The sequence below is a fragment of the Molossus molossus genome, unplaced genomic scaffold (assembly GCF_014108415.1).
Source record: "Molossus molossus isolate mMolMol1 unplaced genomic scaffold, mMolMol1.p scaffold_m16_p_15, whole genome shotgun sequence".
Taxonomy (NCBI): domain Eukaryota; kingdom Metazoa; phylum Chordata; class Mammalia; order Chiroptera; family Molossidae; genus Molossus; species Molossus molossus.
Genome location: NW_023425350.1, coordinates 52,210,461 through 52,229,959, shown reverse-complemented (window position 1 = coordinate 52,229,959; position 19,499 = coordinate 52,210,461). Strand labels below are relative to the sequence as shown.

General features: G+C 52.2%; 2 protein-coding genes across 2 annotated transcripts; one reads left to right on the top strand and one right to left on the bottom strand.

Annotated features, from left to right (window-relative positions):
* Positions 1-3,821: 3,821 nt before the first annotated feature.
* TEX261 (testis expressed 261) lies at positions 3,822-12,176 on the top strand. The gene is made up of 6 exons (XM_036263353.1): positions 3,822-3,961; positions 4,865-4,944; positions 6,110-6,263; positions 8,360-8,427; positions 9,169-9,271; positions 9,437-12,176. The coding sequence occupies exons 1-6, from the start codon at positions 3,892-3,894 to the stop codon at positions 9,550-9,552; spliced, it is 591 nt and encodes a 196-aa protein (XP_036119246.1). The 5' UTR covers positions 3,822-3,891; the 3' UTR covers positions 9,553-12,176.
* A 637-nt stretch (positions 12,177-12,813) lies between these two features.
* ANKRD53 (ankyrin repeat domain 53) lies at positions 12,814-18,840 on the bottom strand. Its single transcript, XM_036262418.1, has 6 exons — positions 18,566-18,840; positions 18,118-18,259; positions 17,602-17,801; positions 15,911-16,075; positions 15,366-15,486; positions 12,814-13,515 (listed from the first exon to the last, which is right to left on the bottom strand). The coding sequence occupies exons 1-6, from the start codon at positions 18,838-18,840 to the stop codon at positions 12,814-12,816; spliced, it is 1,605 nt and encodes a 534-aa protein (XP_036118311.1).
* Between the last annotated feature and the right edge of the window lie 659 nt (positions 18,841-19,499).

The following is a 19,499-nucleotide window of genomic DNA, read 5'->3' as shown; positions in this document are numbered from 1 at the left end:
AGGTTAGCTGACTTATTTGTAAGGCACCACACCGTGGCTTTTCTCACAATGGGACTCAGTAATGGCAGGAAATTTGAGGCACCCTGGCTGGTCTTGGCTTGTCCAGCATACTACAAACCTTTTAATTTTTTAATTGATCTGAGAGAGAGAGAGAGAGAGAGAGAGAGAGAGAGAGAGAGAGATTTGTTGTTCCACTTAGTTATGCATTCATTGGTTGATTCTTGTATGTGTCCTGACCGGAGATCGAACCCACAGCCTTGGTGTATGAAGACGATGTTCTAAACAGCTGAGTTACCCGGCCAGGGCCCAAACCTTTAATTTTATAAATAGGTAATACATTCACATATATTTACATAGCTCAATGTTTTATGGATATAAATAGAGTGGAAATGTTTTTACTCTTGAACTCCACCCTTTCTTACTAGGATGCAAGCAGTTACCATTTTCTAATGGATCCCCCCAGAGATAATCTACAAAAAGAAATACTTATGTAGTTGCTTTCTCTCCATGCTTTTGCTTTTCTCAAAAGGGGATCCTCCTATATGGGTACATAAAGAACACCCTCAATTGTTTTTATGGCTCTCCTTTATATTGTACCAAAATGTACTTACCCACTTTCCCATTAATGGACATTTAGATTGTTTCAGTCTGTCCCAGTGCTATGATGAAGATTCTTATAAATCAGCACACAGTCATTTAAGGTGCCACCGCTCCTTATACATATCCCTCAGGGACTCTTGACCAGGGCCTGGGGGACCCTTAGAAGTCAAACTCAAGGAGCCGGGAAAATTAGAAGGGAAAAATCTTCCATCTTTATTTGCACTAACTTCTAAGTGAAATTCAATGTTTCCTTCCATTATGAATGCAGGCAATACATTTAGATGTGACTTTCTCATATGATAGAAGATATTTTGAAATATTTACACTCATCTCTACTTTGTTATTGTGGCAGTAAAGGAAAACTGTTTCTTTACTCACAATATTTCTGACACCAGATGTGTGCATTTTCCTCCCATATCAACCAATTTTCCAACTTTCTGGACAAGAAGTGGGAGTCCTATATTTATATTCAATTCCGACAGTAACTACCTGAGATTAGTGTCAGACTTCACAAGTTTAAAGGCTCAGTCCCACAAGACTGCCTTCACCCCAGATGCCAGTCACAGTCATGGGACCCCCAGGTACTCATGCTTCTGTCTGACTTGGCTACAAATCAGAGGTTCCCACACACCCTTCAGGTACAATAATTTGTTAGAATGGCTCACAAAACTCAGAAACACTTACATTTACCAGTTTATTAGAGGATAAGATAAAGGATAAAGTTGAACAGCTAGATGAAGAGATACATAGGGTGAGGTATAGGAGGGTCCCGAGCACAGGAGCTTCTGTCCCGTGGAGTTGGGGTGTCCCACTCTCCCAGCATGTAAATGCATTCACAGCCAAGGCCTCTGAACCTTGTAGTTGAGGAATTTATATGGAGGCTATGTCACGGAGGCATGATTGACTATTAAATCGATTTTCAGCCCCTGTCCCTCCCTGGAGGAATGGAGGTAGGATTGAAAGTTCCCAGCTTCTAATCATGGGCTTGGTCTTTCTGGTGACCAGATTCCATCCTGAAGCTATCCAGAGGCCCACTAAGAGTCACTTCATTAGAACAAAAGATGCTCCTGTCACCCAGGAAATTAGGGGCAGAGACCAAATATATTTCTTTTTTCTTTTTCTTTTTTTTTCACTGAGCCACACCGGCCGGGCCAGGGCAACTTCAACTTCTCCTCTTCCTCCTCCTCCTCCTCCTCCCTCTCCCCCTCCTTTTTTCCCCTTTATTGATTTTAGAGAGAGGAAGTGAGAGAGACAGATAGAAACATTGATGAGAGAGAACATCAATTGGCCACTTCCTGCATGCTCCCCTCTGGGGATTTGGCCCACAACCTGGGCATATGTCCCAACCGGGAATCGAACTGGTGATCTCTTGGTATATGGGCTGATGCTCAACCACTGAGCCACACCATCTGGACCAAATACATTTCTTATTATGTCACAGGTAGATAATTATTAGATTTTCCATTAGATCTTGTTTATATTATGCATTAACAAAGAAGCACATATATTATTACATCACATATTTAGTTTTCTAAAAACATTTTCTTATAATTTTTGTTTTGTCTTATGCATTTTTAAAACATTTTTATTTATTGATTTTAGAGGGAGAATGGGAGAGACAGAGAGAAACATTGACCTGTTGTTCCACCTGTTTATGCACTCATTGCTTGATCCTTGCATGTGCCCCAAGTGGGGATCGAACCCACAACCCTGGCACATTAGGATGACACTCTAACCAGCTGAGCCACCTGGCCAGGACTTGTCTTATGCAATTTTTAATCATGGTAAACTATACATAAAATGTACCATTTTAACATTTTAAGTGTATAGTTTAGTGGCATTAAGCACATTCACACTGTTGTGCAACCATCACCACCATTAAAGGGTCCAGCTTGGGGAACTTTTCATCTCTCCAAGCTGGACCCATTAAACACTAACTCCTCACAGCCCTCTCCCCCACCCCAACTACCATTTTACTTTCTGTCTCTATGAATTTGATCACTCTAGATACCTCAAATGAGTGGAATCATAAAATATTTGTCCTTTTGTGTCTGGCTTATTTCACTTAGCAACAATGAATGTCTTCAAGGTTCATCCATATTGTATCATGTGTCACAATTACATGTCTTTTTGAGGCTGAATAATATTTCATTGCATTTACTCACCACATTTTGCTTATCCATTTATCTGTTGATGGACATTTGAGTTTGTTTCCACCTTTGGACTACTGTGAATAATGCTGTTAGAACATTGGTGTTCAAATATCTTGTTGGGTCCCTAATTTCAATATTTGTAGGTATATACCTGGGAGGAGAATTTCTGGTAGTTCTATGTTTAATTTTTTGAGGAATATGTATTTATTTTTATGCATGAAAAATATCGTTCTGAGAACACCGGGCTTCCGTCATACATACTCTAATTTTGCATACCTGTGTGAGCCACTAGATGGGGGACTTCCTGACAAGGGCTGTCTGGCTCCTAGTGCGGCTCCAGCAACTCTCCCAGGGGTGTAGTACGTGCATTCAACGTCTAGAGGGCGCCTTGCGTATCCCGTACTGGGCGAGTTGTAGGCGACACAGAGGTGCACTTACCCAAAGGAACTCAGCCAATAGGAGAGTTAGGCTTGAGCATGACCGATCAAAGTGCCCAACTCCTGCCTGCGCCGCTGCCCAGGTGTGTAACCCGAGCCAAGGTAACCTTCCTGGCCCCAGCTGCCCCGTCCATGAAATGACATACATCATGGAGTCAATGTCGCTCACGAACACACCGCCTCGCCTTTAGCACAGTGCCTGGCACTCGGCAGGCACCCAATAGTTCTGTCCCTGTTACCCGCAGGGCAAGAGAAACACCTGTGGAAAATCCCGGAGGCTGCTGGCCGGATGTTGCTGGGGCTTGGGGGGTCCGGCACCCCTCTCCAGGCGGGCGCGAGAGTGCACAGGGAGTGGCCGGAGGGTGTCTTCCTGTGGTGGCGCCGCCTGCTCGCCGCTCTGGGTTGTCCGGCCTCCCCTGGGCTGCGTCACCGACCACCCTCTCCGTTCAGCCCGGGAAACGGGCGGGCCGCCAGCGGGCGCCTCTCGGGGCAGCAGCGGCTGGCCCTCCGCGCCGGCGGGCGGCGCTAGTCTACACCCGGCCGGGGCGACGCTCGGGCCCGGCTCCTCTCGGCGGCGGCGCACGGCGGTCCGGCCGTCCGCGGGGCGGGGACGCGGCAGCGGTGGCGGCGGCTCCGTGTCGTCGGAGCCCGAGCGCGGAGGCCCGTCCCGGCGGTCAGGGGCCGGGCAGGGCAGGGGCGCCATGTGGTTCATGTACGTGCTGAGCTGGCTGTCGCTCTTCATCCAGGTGTCCTTCATCACGCTGGCCGTCGGTGAGAGTGCGCGACCCCAGTGCGCGCGGGCTCCCTCCCACCTCGGCACCCGTGCTCGCCGGTCTCGCCTCGCCAGGGCGCCGGAGCCATCCGGAGAGCCCGGCCCGGTGCTCCCGGCCTTGCATACCCACCTTCGTCCCGCCTGGTCTTGCCCTCCTGCGGCTCCCAGCAGCCCAGCCGGACTCGGGTCCTTCCAGGTGTCACAAAGCCCGCCCCAGCAGTGCCGGGGAGTGTCTCCCAGTGCCCCGCGCCGCCCACCGCCGCGCCCACCCCCGGGGGCCGCCAGCGCCGAACTTTTCCCTAGTACCGCCGCCCTTTCGCCTGGGGCCCTTCGAACTTACTCCGACTTCGACGGGCTTACCCCGTCTGGCTGGTACCAGCTGTGTTTCTCAGCTGAGATCTCACCTCCTCCGGAAAGCCCTCCGTGCGGGGTTTGATGGCCCAGCAGTGCCCCTACTTTACCTAAAACAGCACTTGTCACCCCGGAATCCTCTGATTCCCCTTCCTCCTGCGCGCTTACTCCACGCCTACCCTTACTGGGTTAGAGAAGGGACATTGCCTTTATTCTCAGCACTCAGCCCAGCACCTGGCCCCTATGAAAGGCCCAACAGATATTTATTGAATGAGTGAATGAAATTCCCCCTTAGGGGGTCAGAGGTTAGCAGAGTGCTGAGTCCTCAGATACAGGTTTCCACTTTTATGAAATCTCTCCTTAGTTGCCCTGATAAAGTTTTACTTTTAAGGACTTTGGAAGTCAACAACATGGGTTGTTTGGTTTGTTCCTTGCCTTCTGGAGTCCGCGAGGGGTGATGGGGACCCAGCTGCAGAGAAAGGGATGACCGTGATCATGGGAGTGACCCTGGCTAATGTTCTCTTTGCTTGCTCCTCTTCCCGACCCTGCAGCGGCTGGACTCTATTACCTGGCAGAACTGATAGAAGAATACACAGTGGCCACCAGCAGGATCATAAAATACATGATCTGGGTAAGTGGCAGCTTCTCCCAAGATTCACCCTCACTCTTTTGCCCTGCCTCAAAAGGAAGAAGTGGGGAAAGTATGGAGTGGATGGTAAGACCTCTGTCCCTGCTCTTTCCTGAGGGTACCGCCCCTACCTCCCTGCCCTGGGCCTTATACTTTGGGTGTGCTCTCCTGGGCCCAGGTCTTTGCCTCCTTCCCTAAGTGGCATTGCTTCACTGCAGACCCTGTTCTCAGTTCCTTAAGGTGACAGCTGAGTGCTCATTTTCTGTTGACAAGACCATGGCTTTGCCTTTGCTTGGCTGTCTTCCACTGTCTCTAGCCCCTCGCTCTGCTCACAGCATTTGGAACTGAGAGGAACCTTAAGGACAGTTTTGAGTACTTGTTCATTCCTTCTTTCTCAGTGGATCAAATGACTAGTCCTAAGAGGGGGAGATACCTTCTCTGGCCCAGGCCCTGCCCTTCCTGGGTCTCATGGAAAGCTTCTCTTTCTGAAGACACAATCCTTGCCATTGATGTCAAAGCCACAGGAGTGACAGCTGGTGGATGGATTTCTGCTAACTGCAGGAAAGGCTGGGGATAGGGGTGGGGGCACATTTGAACAGGTGTCCAATCCTCTAGGTCACCAGGTGTCAGCAACCATTTCCACTTTGGGCTTGGCCTGAGGTGGGGAGTTAGTAGTGGAGACAAGTGGTGGCTCTCAGCACTAGGTTCAGAGGTCAGCTTATGGGTGTTGTTACAGGAATTTGACCTTCATTTAACTAATTGTCATTGTTGATGCTGACAACTAAGTCCTTCAGAACAGCATTTTCAAACTTTACATATGATTCATTATTGGGTTGTATTATCAGTACATTAGGTCATGATTAGTATTAAAAATAGGATAGAAAAGATTATAATTGAAAGTTGAACTTTGATCATATATATGTATATGTGTGTTGGGGTCACAGTGTAAACTGTTACTGTGGGTTGCTGTCACACATTTTGAGAATGGCATTTAAAGATGTTAACCTTTGGGAGCCGAGAAGCTTGTTTGGGGAGATCAGACCTGTGATTGAAATGAGGTGAAATTGAAGCATGAATCTGGTGTTGCCCCAAGTGGGCTGAGGGTTAATGAGTCCAGGAAGACTGCCTGGAAGAGGCTCCCTGCACTGTGTGCCTCTGCTTGTTTCAGTTCTCCACAGCTGTGCTGATTGGCCTCTACGTTTTTGAGCGCTTCCCCACCTGCATGATTGGCGTGGGCCTCTTCACCAACCTCGTCTACTTTGGCCTCCTCCAGACCTTCCCCTTCATCATGCTGACCTCGCCTAACTTCATCCTGTCGTGCGGTGAGCGGGGGCAGAGTTGAGGCAGCTGAGGTGGTTGGATGTGCCTAGCTATGTCCATGGCACTGAAGGGGTTTAGAGAAGAGGCAAGCCACTGAGGTCCTCCAGGAGGCCAGGCTGATTGGGAAGACAGGTTTCTCACCTGTGAGGAGCCTAGAGCCCACCTTGGCTTAAATGACTAGAATTTGGTGGGGTTGGGGGTGAGACACTCAGACAGGGAGGGCTTTCTCGGGGAGGTAAGTATGAAGACCGTTTAGGAAGAGAGAAGAAGTGGGCTTGCTGAGTTGTTAGAGCCCCTAAGAAACTCCCTGTCCAAGAAAAGCCCAAAGCCCTTCTCTGGCAGGCAGGCAGCGTCCCATCCAGTCCTCTGGCCCAAAGTCATGTTTAAGACTGGAGTTTCATGAGGCTGTGGGTCCCCTGCAGACAGCTACCTTGGGGTTGACAAATGTGTTTGGAGGACCCTGGCCTTCCTGCCTTTGCCCTGCTACCGCTCTCTGACCCAAGGGAGTCATTTTCCCTCTCTGGGCCTTCGCCTCTCCATCTGTTCAAAGATGATGTCTAGGAGACTCATAGGCACAATGAGGTACTTAGAGATATTTATTGATAGTCACAGAAAAGGTTCTGGAAAGGTTTTGGTTACCAGGATTGCCTTTTCTCCCATTAATCCTTGCTAGTCATCCTAGCCTTCAGTCAGGATATCAGATGGGATTGGGGGTTTATAGAGCTACTTTTCTATTCCTGTGGGAGAACCTGGGAAGAATATTGTCCACAATGAGGGTGCAGGATTCAAGCTAGACCTGGTCTCTTCTCTGCATGCCTTAGTGTGATTTTATCAAAGGATTTGTTCACTCGGGTTTGGTTGGGGAGCCTTTCCCTGGAGACCAGGCCCCTTTTACATCTTTTTAGGGAAGAGGGCTCTCCACCGCAATCCCCCCAAGCCCCAGCAGCAGGCTCCCCTGACCTGCCCTTTAGATGCCTGGGTTTTTCTGAAAGACTCTATGGGCATAAGGCACCACCGTCTCCCCCAGCGCCTCCTGGTGCTGAGGGCGCCGACATGCCGGAGTTGTGGTCTCTGCCTTAGGAGGGAGAGGCCAGAGGAGACGAGTGGCAGCTGGCTGAGGCGTGTGTGCTAAGTGTTCAGTTTGGGGGATGCTTTGTTCTGGTGCCTGCACTTGCCCTCACCATGGGATCAGGTGGGGCTGCCTGTCTCTGAGCAGCCTGCCCCCAGGATCTGCTTGCTCCCTCCCTCCCATAAATTCGGCTGCACACTAAGGAGGTCCAGAACATACTCATTCAGACCAGTGGGTCTTATCCTGGGGCAGGTTAAGGAACGACTCCCCCAGAATTTTGAGGAACCTTAAGACTGCACCCCTAAAGTGTCTAGCACACTGTGCCCTTTTATTCTTGGGGAGTGCTCTTTATTGGAGGAGTCCTTCTCCCTGCTGCCCAGTTTGGAGTGGAATCTCTTGGGCGTATGTGACCTTTGCACTCATGACTTCTTCCACCCACTACCCATGGGAGAGCTCTCATCAGGACTCACATCCATGAAAAACCAGGTTAATTGTCATGGTGCTTCGGAGGATGTGACACTGCCGTCTGTTTTTTATGACATTTCAAGGGCTTTACCTGCCTTCTGATTTCACTCATGCATTCCCTCTGCAGTGGGCAGGTGGATGCTAACTCTCCCATTTAAAAAAATTTTTTTTTCTTTATTGATTTTAGAGAGAGAGAGGAAGGGAGAGGGAGAGATAGAAACATCAGTGAGAGAGAGAACATTGACTGGCCGCCTCCTGCATGCCCCTCACATGGGATTGGGCCCACAACCTGGGCATGTGCCCTGACCGGGAATCGAACCAGCAACCTCTTGGTGCATGGGTCGACGCTCAACCACTGAGCCACACCGGCCAGGCCAACTCTCCCATTAACAGATGGAAAACAGTCCTGAAGAGTGGTGTACTTGGCCCAAAGCCGTGCTCTGAGTCGGGTGTAAAGTTAGGACTAAAATTCAGGGCTTCAACTCCCGGGAGCCTTTTGAAAGTTAAAAGTCCAGCTTTTATGTTGTTCTCTCCAGACTAACTGACTCTTCATTCCCTCGACAGGACTAGTGGTGGTGAATCATTACCTAGCATTTCAGTTTTTTGCGGAGGAATATTATCCTTTCTCAGAGGTAAGAAGTGTTTAGTTCATTAAACTATTAATAGGAACAAAAGGATGAAGGCGACTTGCATGATTCGCTTTTTGAACCTAGCTATGATTTGAAACTGAGGCCATTTAGGGATAACACGTTTCTAAAACACTTAGTATAGATGATTGTAGAAAACAGTATGGATGAGGAGCAGGGATCCCTTCAGCTGGGATGGGGAGGACACTGCCCCCCCCCCGTGAGTCCTTTGGGTCTCGCAGGATCCCGGCCTGACACCGTGAGTCCAGGAAGGGTCAGTGGAGTGGCCTTGTCTGATGCAGATGTCATAGGGCTGTGTTGGGGTGCAGCCCCAAACCCCAGCTCTTCCTGGTGGCCTTGTTAAGGCCTTCTCCTCTCAGGATTTCTCCACACCCTGCTACTCCAGTCTGGACCCCTGAGGAAGAACAAGGTCACTTCCTTGGGGAGTGTGGGTCCATCATGATTTTGCCTTCCATCTGTCCCCAGTTCAGAGGAGTTCCTTGTCCTAGCGACCAAAATTTGGGGATTATGGCCACACTCAGTTACATTCAGCCTCCCCCTTTCCCCACTGTGCTATCTCCATGTCTGAGGATGTCCTGTCTCTGCTAACCAGGCCCTAGCCCCCTTCAGAGGTCAGCGTGGGGGCTTCTGTGCACTCTTGACCACCTCTCAGATACAAGGCGACCATGCCCAGCCCACCCTTGGCACCTCCAGGGGCACTTTCTTCTCAGTCTCTCTCGTTGCCAGGTCCTGGCCTATTTCACTTTCTGTCTGTGGATTATCCCGTTTGCGTTCTTTGTGTCCCTGTCAGCTGGGGAGAACGTCCTGCCCTCCACCGTGCAGCCAGGAGGTGAGAAGGGGTTCGTGAGGGTCACGGCGGGAGGATGCCAGCCAGGCCTGAGGGCTGGGGGAGCCGGAGCCCAGCCCTGTGATGCGAGACCCTTGGGCTTCAGGTGGGGAGAGCTGTGCTCACTCAGACACACACACACTCATCTCCCTGCCTGTGTCTCCACAGATGACGTGGTCTCCAATTACTTCACCAAAGGCAAGCGGGGCAAACGCTTAGGGATCCTGGTTGTCTTCTCCTTCATCAAAGAGGCAATTCTACCCAGTCGTCAGAAGATGTACTGACCCACTTGGGGAGGGGATGTGGGGGCAAGATCAGGAGAGTCAGGCCCTTGGGCCGCTGTACTAGGTGGGGGCTGTGAGTCTGGAAGGCATCTTCCCCCAGCCCTGGACTGACTTCCTGCAGCTTTTCCTGAAGTTCCCAGCCTCACCTTCCTCAGGATGCTCAGCTTGGCTCAGATCTGACGCTACTAGAGGCTGTGACCTCGGAGGCCCCAGGGAGGTGGCAGAGCCTGCTTAGCCAGAGGCCGTGGTCCACCTGGTTGTAGAAGCTGAGCTCCCTGTGGCCCTCCCCGCCCCTTCCATGCTGGGTCAGGAGGTTCTGGCGCAGCCGGGCAGGCAGGGCAGGGGCCATGAAGCTGGAGAGCAGACAGTGATAAGTTCTTTGGGCAGAGGGCCATGGGGTGGGGCCATGGCTTGGCAGTTCCCAGAGAAATAGTTTTTTGCTGTTGAACTGTGATTTTTGTCCAAGACTGATTTCTGTTTGAATAAAAATTCTAGGTGGCACTGTTGCCTTAATACCCTGAAAGTTCATCTTTCTTCCTGCTGACCTTCTGCCCTGGACCGGATGGGCTTTTCTGCCCTGGGGGTTCCTTTTCTGGGATTGGCTCTTGCCTTTCTGAAGGGACTGTTCTTCTGGCCCTTGGTGGGAAGGGGGCAGAGAGGAGGAGCTGAGCCCGGTCCGGGGCTGGGGCGTGGCGGTGGAGGCAGTCTTTCTTGTGCCCCTCTGTTTTCTTCTATTTCTTCTTTCCCCAAGGCTCCATGACTGTCAGCGGGGCCGAGGGTACGGTTTGGGACTGGGTTAGATTTTCAGAGCAACATCTACAATACCCTATTTATAAGTCTTCCCTGGAGAAAAGGAGTGGTTTCTGGCAGAATTCTGTGTCAGCCTCAAGGAGAAACCAAGTAAAACTTGGCTTCCAGCAATCTAGGCTACAGCCTGTTTTTTAAGAAATGGAGCTGGTGGGAGAAGTTGTTCGTCACTGAGAGCACTCAGGGCTGGTCCTCTCTGTGTGCTCAGCTCCCGGAGAGATGACCTCGGGCTTCTACGAAGGCAGGCCAGGTCCCGGGCACAGACCAGCAATGTTAACCTTGCACTCCAACTACAGTGCCTTGCAGATACTCAGCCGTACACATCGGAATGAAGCCCCCATGCGAGCCGTTTCTGGCCATGTCTTATACCTCACAGCGAGGGTGGCAAGTGCAGAGATGGACTGCACACATGTAGTACCTTTAAGCCCCTAGGAAGACCCCTGTGCTTGAAAATCTTTCCTCCATCCTGCCTCAGGCCCCACTGTAGCCCTTCATTTCCTTGGCTTTAGCATTTCCTGTTCTCTTAACAACACCAGCCTTCCCCTTTCCCTGGGGGGCGCAGCACATTGTGGTCTTCTCTCACTGGGAATGAGATCGCCAGGCCCTTTTATCCTATGCAGACCAGCGGGGACACAGTAGAGGACACTGGGGGCCCGACATCATCCTCGCTGCCGGGTCCTGCCCTCCCTTGCTGTCCACTTTGTTCCTCACCCCGACGACGTGGCTTTGCCCCTCCGCTCGCTCCACTGCCAGTGCTCTCCCGGGGGTTGCCAGTGGCCTTTCTGTGCTAAATCTAGTGAACCCTTTCCTATCTCGCTGGGTCTCTGCAGCTACTCACCCCCAGCTTCATGAATCGCACTTCTGCGGCCAGTTCTCTTCCTACCTCTGTGGCTTCTCCTTCCGGCGTCCTATGCAGGCTTCTCCCCGCGCTTCGTGCACGGTGGCGTTTCTCAGGGTCCTGTCTGGGCTCCTAGGAGGAGCCCGTGCATGCTAATGGATTCAACTGCCAAGGAAATGAGAGTTGACCTCCAGCCCCAACATCCCTGCTGGGCTTCTGAACCACAGTTCTGCTGCCTTTGGGTGCAGAAACACCTTTCATCGCCCAGATGGCATTTGTTGCTGTCCTCTGCAAACTTGCCTCTTTTGGGATACCTGCCGTGGCCCCAATTTCACTCAGGAGCCAGACCAGAAACCTACTTTCAATCCCTGCTTTCTCTCTTTGCCCCCATATCCAACCTCTAAAAACTGTCAAGGTTGCCGTCTTAACATCTCTTAGAGCCACTCCCTGTGTCATCAGCTTTCCCCTGGATTGTTGTGACAGCCTCCTGCTTCTCTGTCCCATAGGCAGAGTTGTCTTTCTAAAATGCATAGCTGATCAAGTCACTTCCTGGCCTACAACTTTCCAATGCTCCCCACCGCCTTCAGGACAAAATCCCGACCCCTTAGCATGGCTTTGAGACTTGTGGTATCCTGCTTCCTGCTCGCCTCTCTGGCCTCATCGCGTGCCACCTCGCGCTCTGGGCCCCAGCCTCCTGTATCCAGAGATGCCAACTTTGATTCCCCTTTCTTCTGTTCACCTGGGCATCTTCTCTGTTAGTTCTCAACTTAAGATTTTACTTCGTGCAAGGAGCTCTGAATGTCCCCTTCCCCCTGCCCACCCCAGATACCACCCAGATCACTCTGGGCTTGCCTGCATACTGGTCTATCTCACTAGACTGTAAGCTCCGTGAGGGCAGGGACTGTCCTTCAATTTTTGTATCAACAATGCCTGGCTTGGAGCCTGGCACATAGAACTCAATAAATGTTTGTTTAATGAATGATTCGTAGTGATCTGTACAACGGATAGCAGGGAGTGGAGGCTAGTTTCCTGGAGGAAGTACAAGTGCTTTCATAGCCTCAGCCGAAGCCAGAGGTCCTCCCTCCCCACCCTGCCCTGATATGCCACCTTTGCTTCCTGACCTGCAGAAACCACAGTGGCAGGGAAGCCCAAGGCGGGGTGACACCCTGGCTGCCTCCCACCCCTTCTGGATCTGGAGATGCAGCACGAGGCCTGGAGCCTGCAGTGACAGGATTTGGTCTGCACAAGAGGCAGGTTTCCCAGAGGTTCCTCACCCTGGAAGCCTGTCCCTGGGGGCTGTTTGAGGGGAGGAGGGAGTAAATGGGACACCAAAGTGTTACTTTTACAATGCTAGGGCCTAGGATAGAAATTGACCGCCACTCTGATCTTTGAGCTGATGCCCTAATTTGAATCCTCTGGGGGGGGGGGGGTGTCCAAGAGATTCTTTATGAAGAGAAGGGAGACCTGGGATCTGGGCTTTTGTTGGTAGGCAGGGGCTTCGATCCTTAATCTTGGGAATAGGAAGCCTGTGGGAGTCCTCCCCTTTTCCCGTCCCCAACATGAATGGCCATTCCTCAGCCTTCACTGGCTCAAGTGGAGAGGTTACCAAAATAAGTTTATGGGGGCGGTTGGAGGGAGGGCAGAATGGGGAGCCCTCGATGGGCTCGCACCGCTGCCAGGAAGGCTTCGTCAAATGTCTCACGCAGGTTCATGGCTAGAGTGTCGGTCCAGAAGGTGCCGCTCATGTGCTGCTTCCGGTCCACGTCCCATATGCTGACAGAGTGGAAGCCCTGGGGCACCTTCATCCTGCACGGCCGCACCTGAGGGTACAGCTCATGGACTATCACCTCCAAAGGCAGCTGAGGCACAGGTGCCACCTGCTTGCCAGCCACTGTGCGCAGCCGCGCACCACCATGCCCATCAGATCTGATCTGGAGGAATCTGCCAAAGTCGTGCTCCAGGCTGGGGTCTGGATGCACACTCAGGCCGATGCCCTGTGTGAAGCTGATCTTGGTGGTGGGGGGTCTGGCAGGATTGATGCTAGGATCCCACAGCTTGGGCTGCCTGACTCTGGGCTGCTTGTAGGTGGGTGTGGGTGTCACCAACGGCTTTAGCTTGGGTGGTGGTTTCTGTTGCAGGTGCATCCGTGGGAAGGGGTGGAAGCTCTTGGATGGCTTGGGGGTCCTGTAGAAGGGGACGGCCCAGGGTGGGGCTCGGGGCACTTGCTCAGTGTTGTGGATCAGAGATTGACCTCGGGGCAGTAGCTTATGATGGAGCCACTTCTTGAAATCAGCTTCTTTCAGAATTTGGTGTCTTTTCTGCAACATCAGAGGACAGAAGATAATTGAGGAGGGCTGCTCCTTCTGTGCTTCTATGGAAGAAGACCCTTCTGGCTATAGCCCTTGGAAATCTTAGGTGTGATTGGTCAGACATCGTCCCACTCCAGGGGAACCCTGATTCTGATGGGAGAATCCCCTGCCTTATGGGAGCCCTTGTTCTGACGGGGTGACAACTATTGCCCAAAGAGAGCCCTGGGCTGATGGGGCAGATGGAGCGTCTCCCATAGGAGACCTCCAGTCTGATGGAGACCCAGCCTCTACCCTAGGTGAGGTCTTCAACTTGAGGGGGAAGTTTCTGCCCTACAGGAAATCTTGAGTCTTAAGGGAGGAACCCATGTGATAGTGGAGACATGATCTGCTATAAGAGCCTCTGGTTTGATGGGAGGGAAAGGCATATGAGAAGTGCAAGCTGCATCCTTGACCCTGGAAGGAGAAAGCAGACAGGTTCTTGAAAGGCCTGGAGCTTAGTGGAGCTAATCTGGGTAGGCTTCTTGGAAGGAGTTGGCCTTGAGTAGTCATGTAAGGGAATGTAGTTGGCCAGCTCTCCAGGCTGGGTGGTGATAACTTGGTCTAGCTGTGTGTTCCTGCCTCCGCTATAGTTGAACCTTCAACTTGCCACAGAACTGTCCCCCTGTCTCAGTGTCTCACTTCCCAGACTGTTGCTAAGCCATCGGGTGGTTTGGAGATTGACCCAGCTCTGGAGGTAGGCTCTGATTAGGCTAAGCCTCTCGCAATAATTCTATCAGCCTTGCCCCAGACCTAGGTCAGTCAGCACATGGCTTTCCTTTAGCTCTAGGGATTGGAACATATGCTCCAACTGAGGCCAATAAGAGATGAGGGGAGATCTAGAAAGGACTTCTGGGAAAGTTTAGAGCCACAGGAACAGGTGGGCTTTGCCTCTTCTGGACACATATGTGACTGTGGAGACCGGGAGGCACTGACAACAGAGGAGGGCAGGGTTGAGAAAACGAGAGAAGTGCAGTCAGAACAGAGCTGGAGTCCTGGATTTGTCAGCCCCAAAGCCCTCCCCACTTCTGGATCCCCTTAGATTCCCAGCATCTTCTTTCTGGGTTTTCTGGTTCTTGCATCCTATGTAATTACACCTGCTTAAAATCCTATAGTGACTCTCTTCTTCCCCAGCCAACATCTGTCATTGATCTGGGCCCCTGCCAAATCTCTAGCTTGTCAAACTCCAACTCACATTGGAATCCCTGGCTGTCCTGAATTTGTACTTCTTGGCATATACCATGCTTCCAGGTGCCTCTGCTTCTCCACAGAGCTGTCTGTTCCTTCTGCCGGGTCAGCCCTTCCCTACTTCCTCATGTAGCTAACTGCTGCCCATCTTTAAAGATTCCTCTTAGCATTATCCCTCTGCCTGGGCTCTCTTCTCTGTGGGAATATAACCCACCTCCCCTACTAAGTTCTAAGCTCCTTGAGTGAGAGGACCACCTCTCATTGGTCTTTGGAGCTTCAGGGTCCAGCAGGTACCTAGCAGAGTGTGTGCTCAGTGTCTGTTGAAAGGGTGGGTCTTTTTAACCAGTGTTCTTCCAATTAAGGCAGGACCCGGGTCTCATTAGAGATTCTCCTTACCAGAAGGAGGCACTGCACTAGGAGGGGCTTCATAAACACTTGATCATTTAAGCAGCTTTTGCTTTATAACACAGACTTTTGACCTAAAGGAGTGGCTTCCAAGGGTAGAATTTTAGAGGTGGAGAGGCTCTCTCTGGAGGGGACTGCTTCTAGCCGCTCTAAGTGCCCGTGAGACCCGGCCTCCGCTCATCTGCCTGGATGCAGCTGAGGCCCGGTGCCCGGGCAGCCCTACCCCTTACTTGTTGCTCAGTCAGGTAGTCCTGCTCCATGAGGGCCAGCTGGCCTTTGAGCCGCTTCAGTTTCTCCATCTCACAGGCAAAGTCCTTCTTGTCGCGTTTCCACATGGCATCCTTCAAGAACCTGGTGCCAAGGCGAGGACGTGTCATCCCCCAGTGACTGGGCTTCAACCTGGGAAGACTGGCCGCTGCCGAGGGCCTGGGTGGGTGTGGGAGGGGCTGCCAGAGATGAGAATAGCAAGATGACCCACCCCCACTGCCCAAGGCCCCTCTGGCTAACTACTTCCTGTGAGATGAGAGAGGAAGGTGTCTGATGGTCCGATGACTACCCTCCTGATGAGGAGCCCGGGGCAGAACGGCAGTGCTAAACCAAAGGGGTGAGGCCTGTGGGAAGCCCCTGGGAAAATATCCTGGGAAGGGGACAACCCCAAAGACATCCCCTAGCCACTGGTTTCCCAGACCCCCCTCTTGAAGGCTGAGTTGAGCGAGGGCCCTAGGGGCAGGGCTGGGAGAGGGGGTGGCAGGTGGAGTGGTTCCCAAGCCCTCACCGAGCACAGACACGGTAGTTCCATATTTTGCAATAGTCGATGGGCTTGCAGCCCATGGCATCTCGGGCATGGACATTGGCACCGTTCTTCACCAGGACCTTCACACAGCTCAGCAGGTCCTCCCGGGCTGCCAGGTGCAGGGGTGTGGAGCCATTGCACGTCTGACTGTGGAGACCCCACCACGGGGAAGAGGGCAATAAGGAAGGGCAAATGGCATCCACCTATCAGATAGGTGGGCTTCCACGCCTGCTCTGCCACCAGCCCACTGGGTGACCTTAGCATGTCCCGTCTCTGTCCTTCAGTGTCCTCAGCTGTAGGAGGAGGATTCGGACTAAATGAGCAGTCAACATCTGGTTATGGGGGTGTGGGACAGTGAAGAACTGCCGGAAGGAGAGCTGGGTCGGCTGGAGCTCGGAGACTACTGATCTCATCCACTTAAGTCAAGCAGCATGCCCTGGCTGGTTTGGCTCAACGGTTAGAGCGTTGGCTCAAGGAGAAGGGTCTCGGGTTCAATTCCCGATCAAGGGCACATACGTGGGTTGCAGGTTCGATGTCTGGCCCTGGTCAGGGTCATGCTGGGGAGGCAACCAATTGATGTCTCTCTCACACTGATATTTCTCTCTCTCTCCCTCCCTCCCTCTCACTATATCTAAAAATCAATGGAAAAATATCACCTGGTGAGGATTAACAAAAACAAAAAATCAACCAGCCCTCCTGCCCCTTCCCCATTCCTGGCTGTGGTGCACAAGCCTGGGTGCCCTGGGCCCTGCCTCATCCTCCACCTCATCCTCTGACCTCTGTCCCTCTCTGTCCCAACACTCGGCCTTTGCACATGATGTTCACTCTGCCTGGGAAAATTTTCTTTGGCTATTTGAATAGCTAGCTCACCACCTTCAGGTTGTATTTGAAATGTCACCACCTTAGAGGTGACTGCCTCTTCCAAAATAGATCCTCTCCCTGCACCCTTTACCCCCCACTCCAGCACCCTGTTTGTTCCCTTCATAACTACTACCACACTGTCATTTTCTTCATTTATTATTGAGCTAATTTACTATCTGCTTCTGTACTAGGATATCAGCTTCATGAGGGCCAGGGACCATTTCTGTGTGTTCACTGCTGCATCCTTCACCTGTAGCATAGTGCTTAGCACATAGTACATGTTTGGACTGAATGCAGTCTCTTATATGTCACCCATGCACTTTCCATGCATTTTCCAAGTCATCACAATGGTGTTGTGATAGGTGCTATCATCTCCCCAAATTTCAGTTGAAGACACTGAGACAGTAAGTAGTTCCCAAACTGCTACAAGTCAGAAACACGTATGGATCTTTTAAGACTTCCAAAGCCCAGGCCACACCCCAGACTAAATACCACCTCTGGATTGGAACGCAGGCATTGGGTTTCTGGAGCTCCCCCAGTGATTCCAATGTACTGAAGAGCACCGAGGCTTACGGTTGAGTGCCTGGCCTGAGGTCTCGATGTTTGCTGGCAGATGACATAAACTAGGTCTGTCCTCTCCCAGAGCCCAATTTCTTGCCTAGTACACCATGTGGGCTCTCTGACTTCTTTACATGGGGCCCAATTCTTGTCACTCCATATCCTCTGCCTGTCCTACATGGATCTGCCCGCCTGGAAGTGGGTTCCTCTTCGCCCCGCCTCCAAGCCACTCTCCTGCTACAGGCTGGACTCACGTGTTGATCGCTGCCCCGCACTTCAGCAGATAGTGGATGCAGGGGAGGACTGTGGTCTTGTTTTCCCTGTGGATGGCGAGGTGCAGTGGTGTCTGGCCATTGTTGGTGGGCAGGTCCACGGGAAACTTGTACTCCTCTACCAACACCTTCAGGCATTCTAGCTTGCCGCTTTGGGCTGCAAAGTGGATGGCAGTGAAACCCTGTGGTGGCCAGAGGAGGGCAGGAGGCTGAGCAGAATGGGGGCCCTAGGGGCCGAAACCTAACCTAGGTAGAAATTCCTTGGGGCTCCCTTCCTCTCTTCCCTCTGACCTCCCCGGTCCCCCAGGAGTCACTCACACCTCTTTCCCACTCTTCCTTGATGCCCCCAAATGGCCCTCCCACAGTGGGGAGGTGAATTAGGATGATCTGCCCAGAAAAGGACACCTCTGGATGCTCTTTGCCAGGTGAGCACTGTGCGAGGAGCTCTTGGGGGGAGGGGAGGATCCCGGTCCTTGCTCCTGCACTCCAAGGCCTTACCTTGTTATCAGCGGGGATTTCCCTAAAGTCCGGATTCAGACAGAACCGCAACCATTCCAGGTTGCCCAAGGCGGCCGCAAACAACACGCAACAGCTGCTCATTGCCCGCTGGTCCCTCTCATCGGTTGGGCTAGAGTCAATACTGGGGTAAGGGAGGAAAAGGGAGAGTGATCCAGGAGGCAGCGGCAGGTCCTGGTCCCTCGTGGGCGAGGCTGTCATTTTACAGAGGCTGGGCCAGGGCTGGCTGGGCGTCAGGGCACGGAGGGAGTGGCTGTCTCCGAGTGTTCCCAAGGACCCCGGAAGCCCCGCAGAAGGCCAGCCCTGGCCCCAGCCCAGCATCTCCATAGCCTCCACCCACCCATTCCGCTCCAGGCTCCAGGCCCTGCCCCTCCAGGGAGGCTCCGAGCAGGTTCCCACGCGGCAGCCAGACCTCCTACTCCCTGCTCACCTAGGCACTTTGGACTCGGAGTTACTCCAGGTGAACTTGGAAGCGAGTTTCTCCCACTGCTTTATGAAGGCACTTGTGGACGGGGGCTGGGAGAGGAGGCACGCGGAGCCCCCGCCCACTGAGTGGCACCGCTGCGTCCTCAAGGTCTGGTCTGCCAGCCAAGGCTCGACTTCATGCTGCGGGACGGGTGGGAGCAGAGCTGGCCCCTCCGAGACCACCGGGAGCCAGCTGAAGGACCTAGCCCGGGAGCCTGTGAACCCTGCCAACCCTGCCATCGCAACCGCCCGGGCCCACTAGGCCTGGAAACAGCATCAAACGCACACGCGCAGACGGAAAGACCCTAGCTTTCTGTTTCTGATTATAGAATTAATAAGTTCTGGTTGTAAAAAAACAACAACAACAGAAAAGGACAATGAGGAAAACAAAAACCACAATCCCACCACTCAGAGAAATCATGATCTATTACGATGTTTTATATCGTAGAGACGGTTCGTACCGCTTCCCACTTAGCGTTATATAGTGAGCTGATTTCCATTGCCAGTTCACATAACAAATGCGCATTGTGACGCATCCAACCCTCGCCCAGCATCTGAAGGGAAGCCTGTCATTTCACAAGTGCTGTAGAGAGCAAAATGGCTCCTCTCCAGTGGTTTCCTTGCGTGGGTTCCTGGAAGCAGAATTACTAGGTGAAAGGGAACGAACATTTGTTTTTTTTAAGCTGTTGATATGTGCTTCCAAATTGCCCTCCAGCAAGTTTTTATATTCACTTACACCTCTCCCTGCAGTGAAGCAGGTACTCACATCAGAGGTGTGCAGGTTACTTTGGGCAAGTTACTTGACTTCTGTGTCTCAGTTTCCGCAGCAGCATGATGGGGATAATTGTACCTACTTCACAAGGAGGGCAAGGATGCAAGCAATGAGAGGAGGCTGGCTG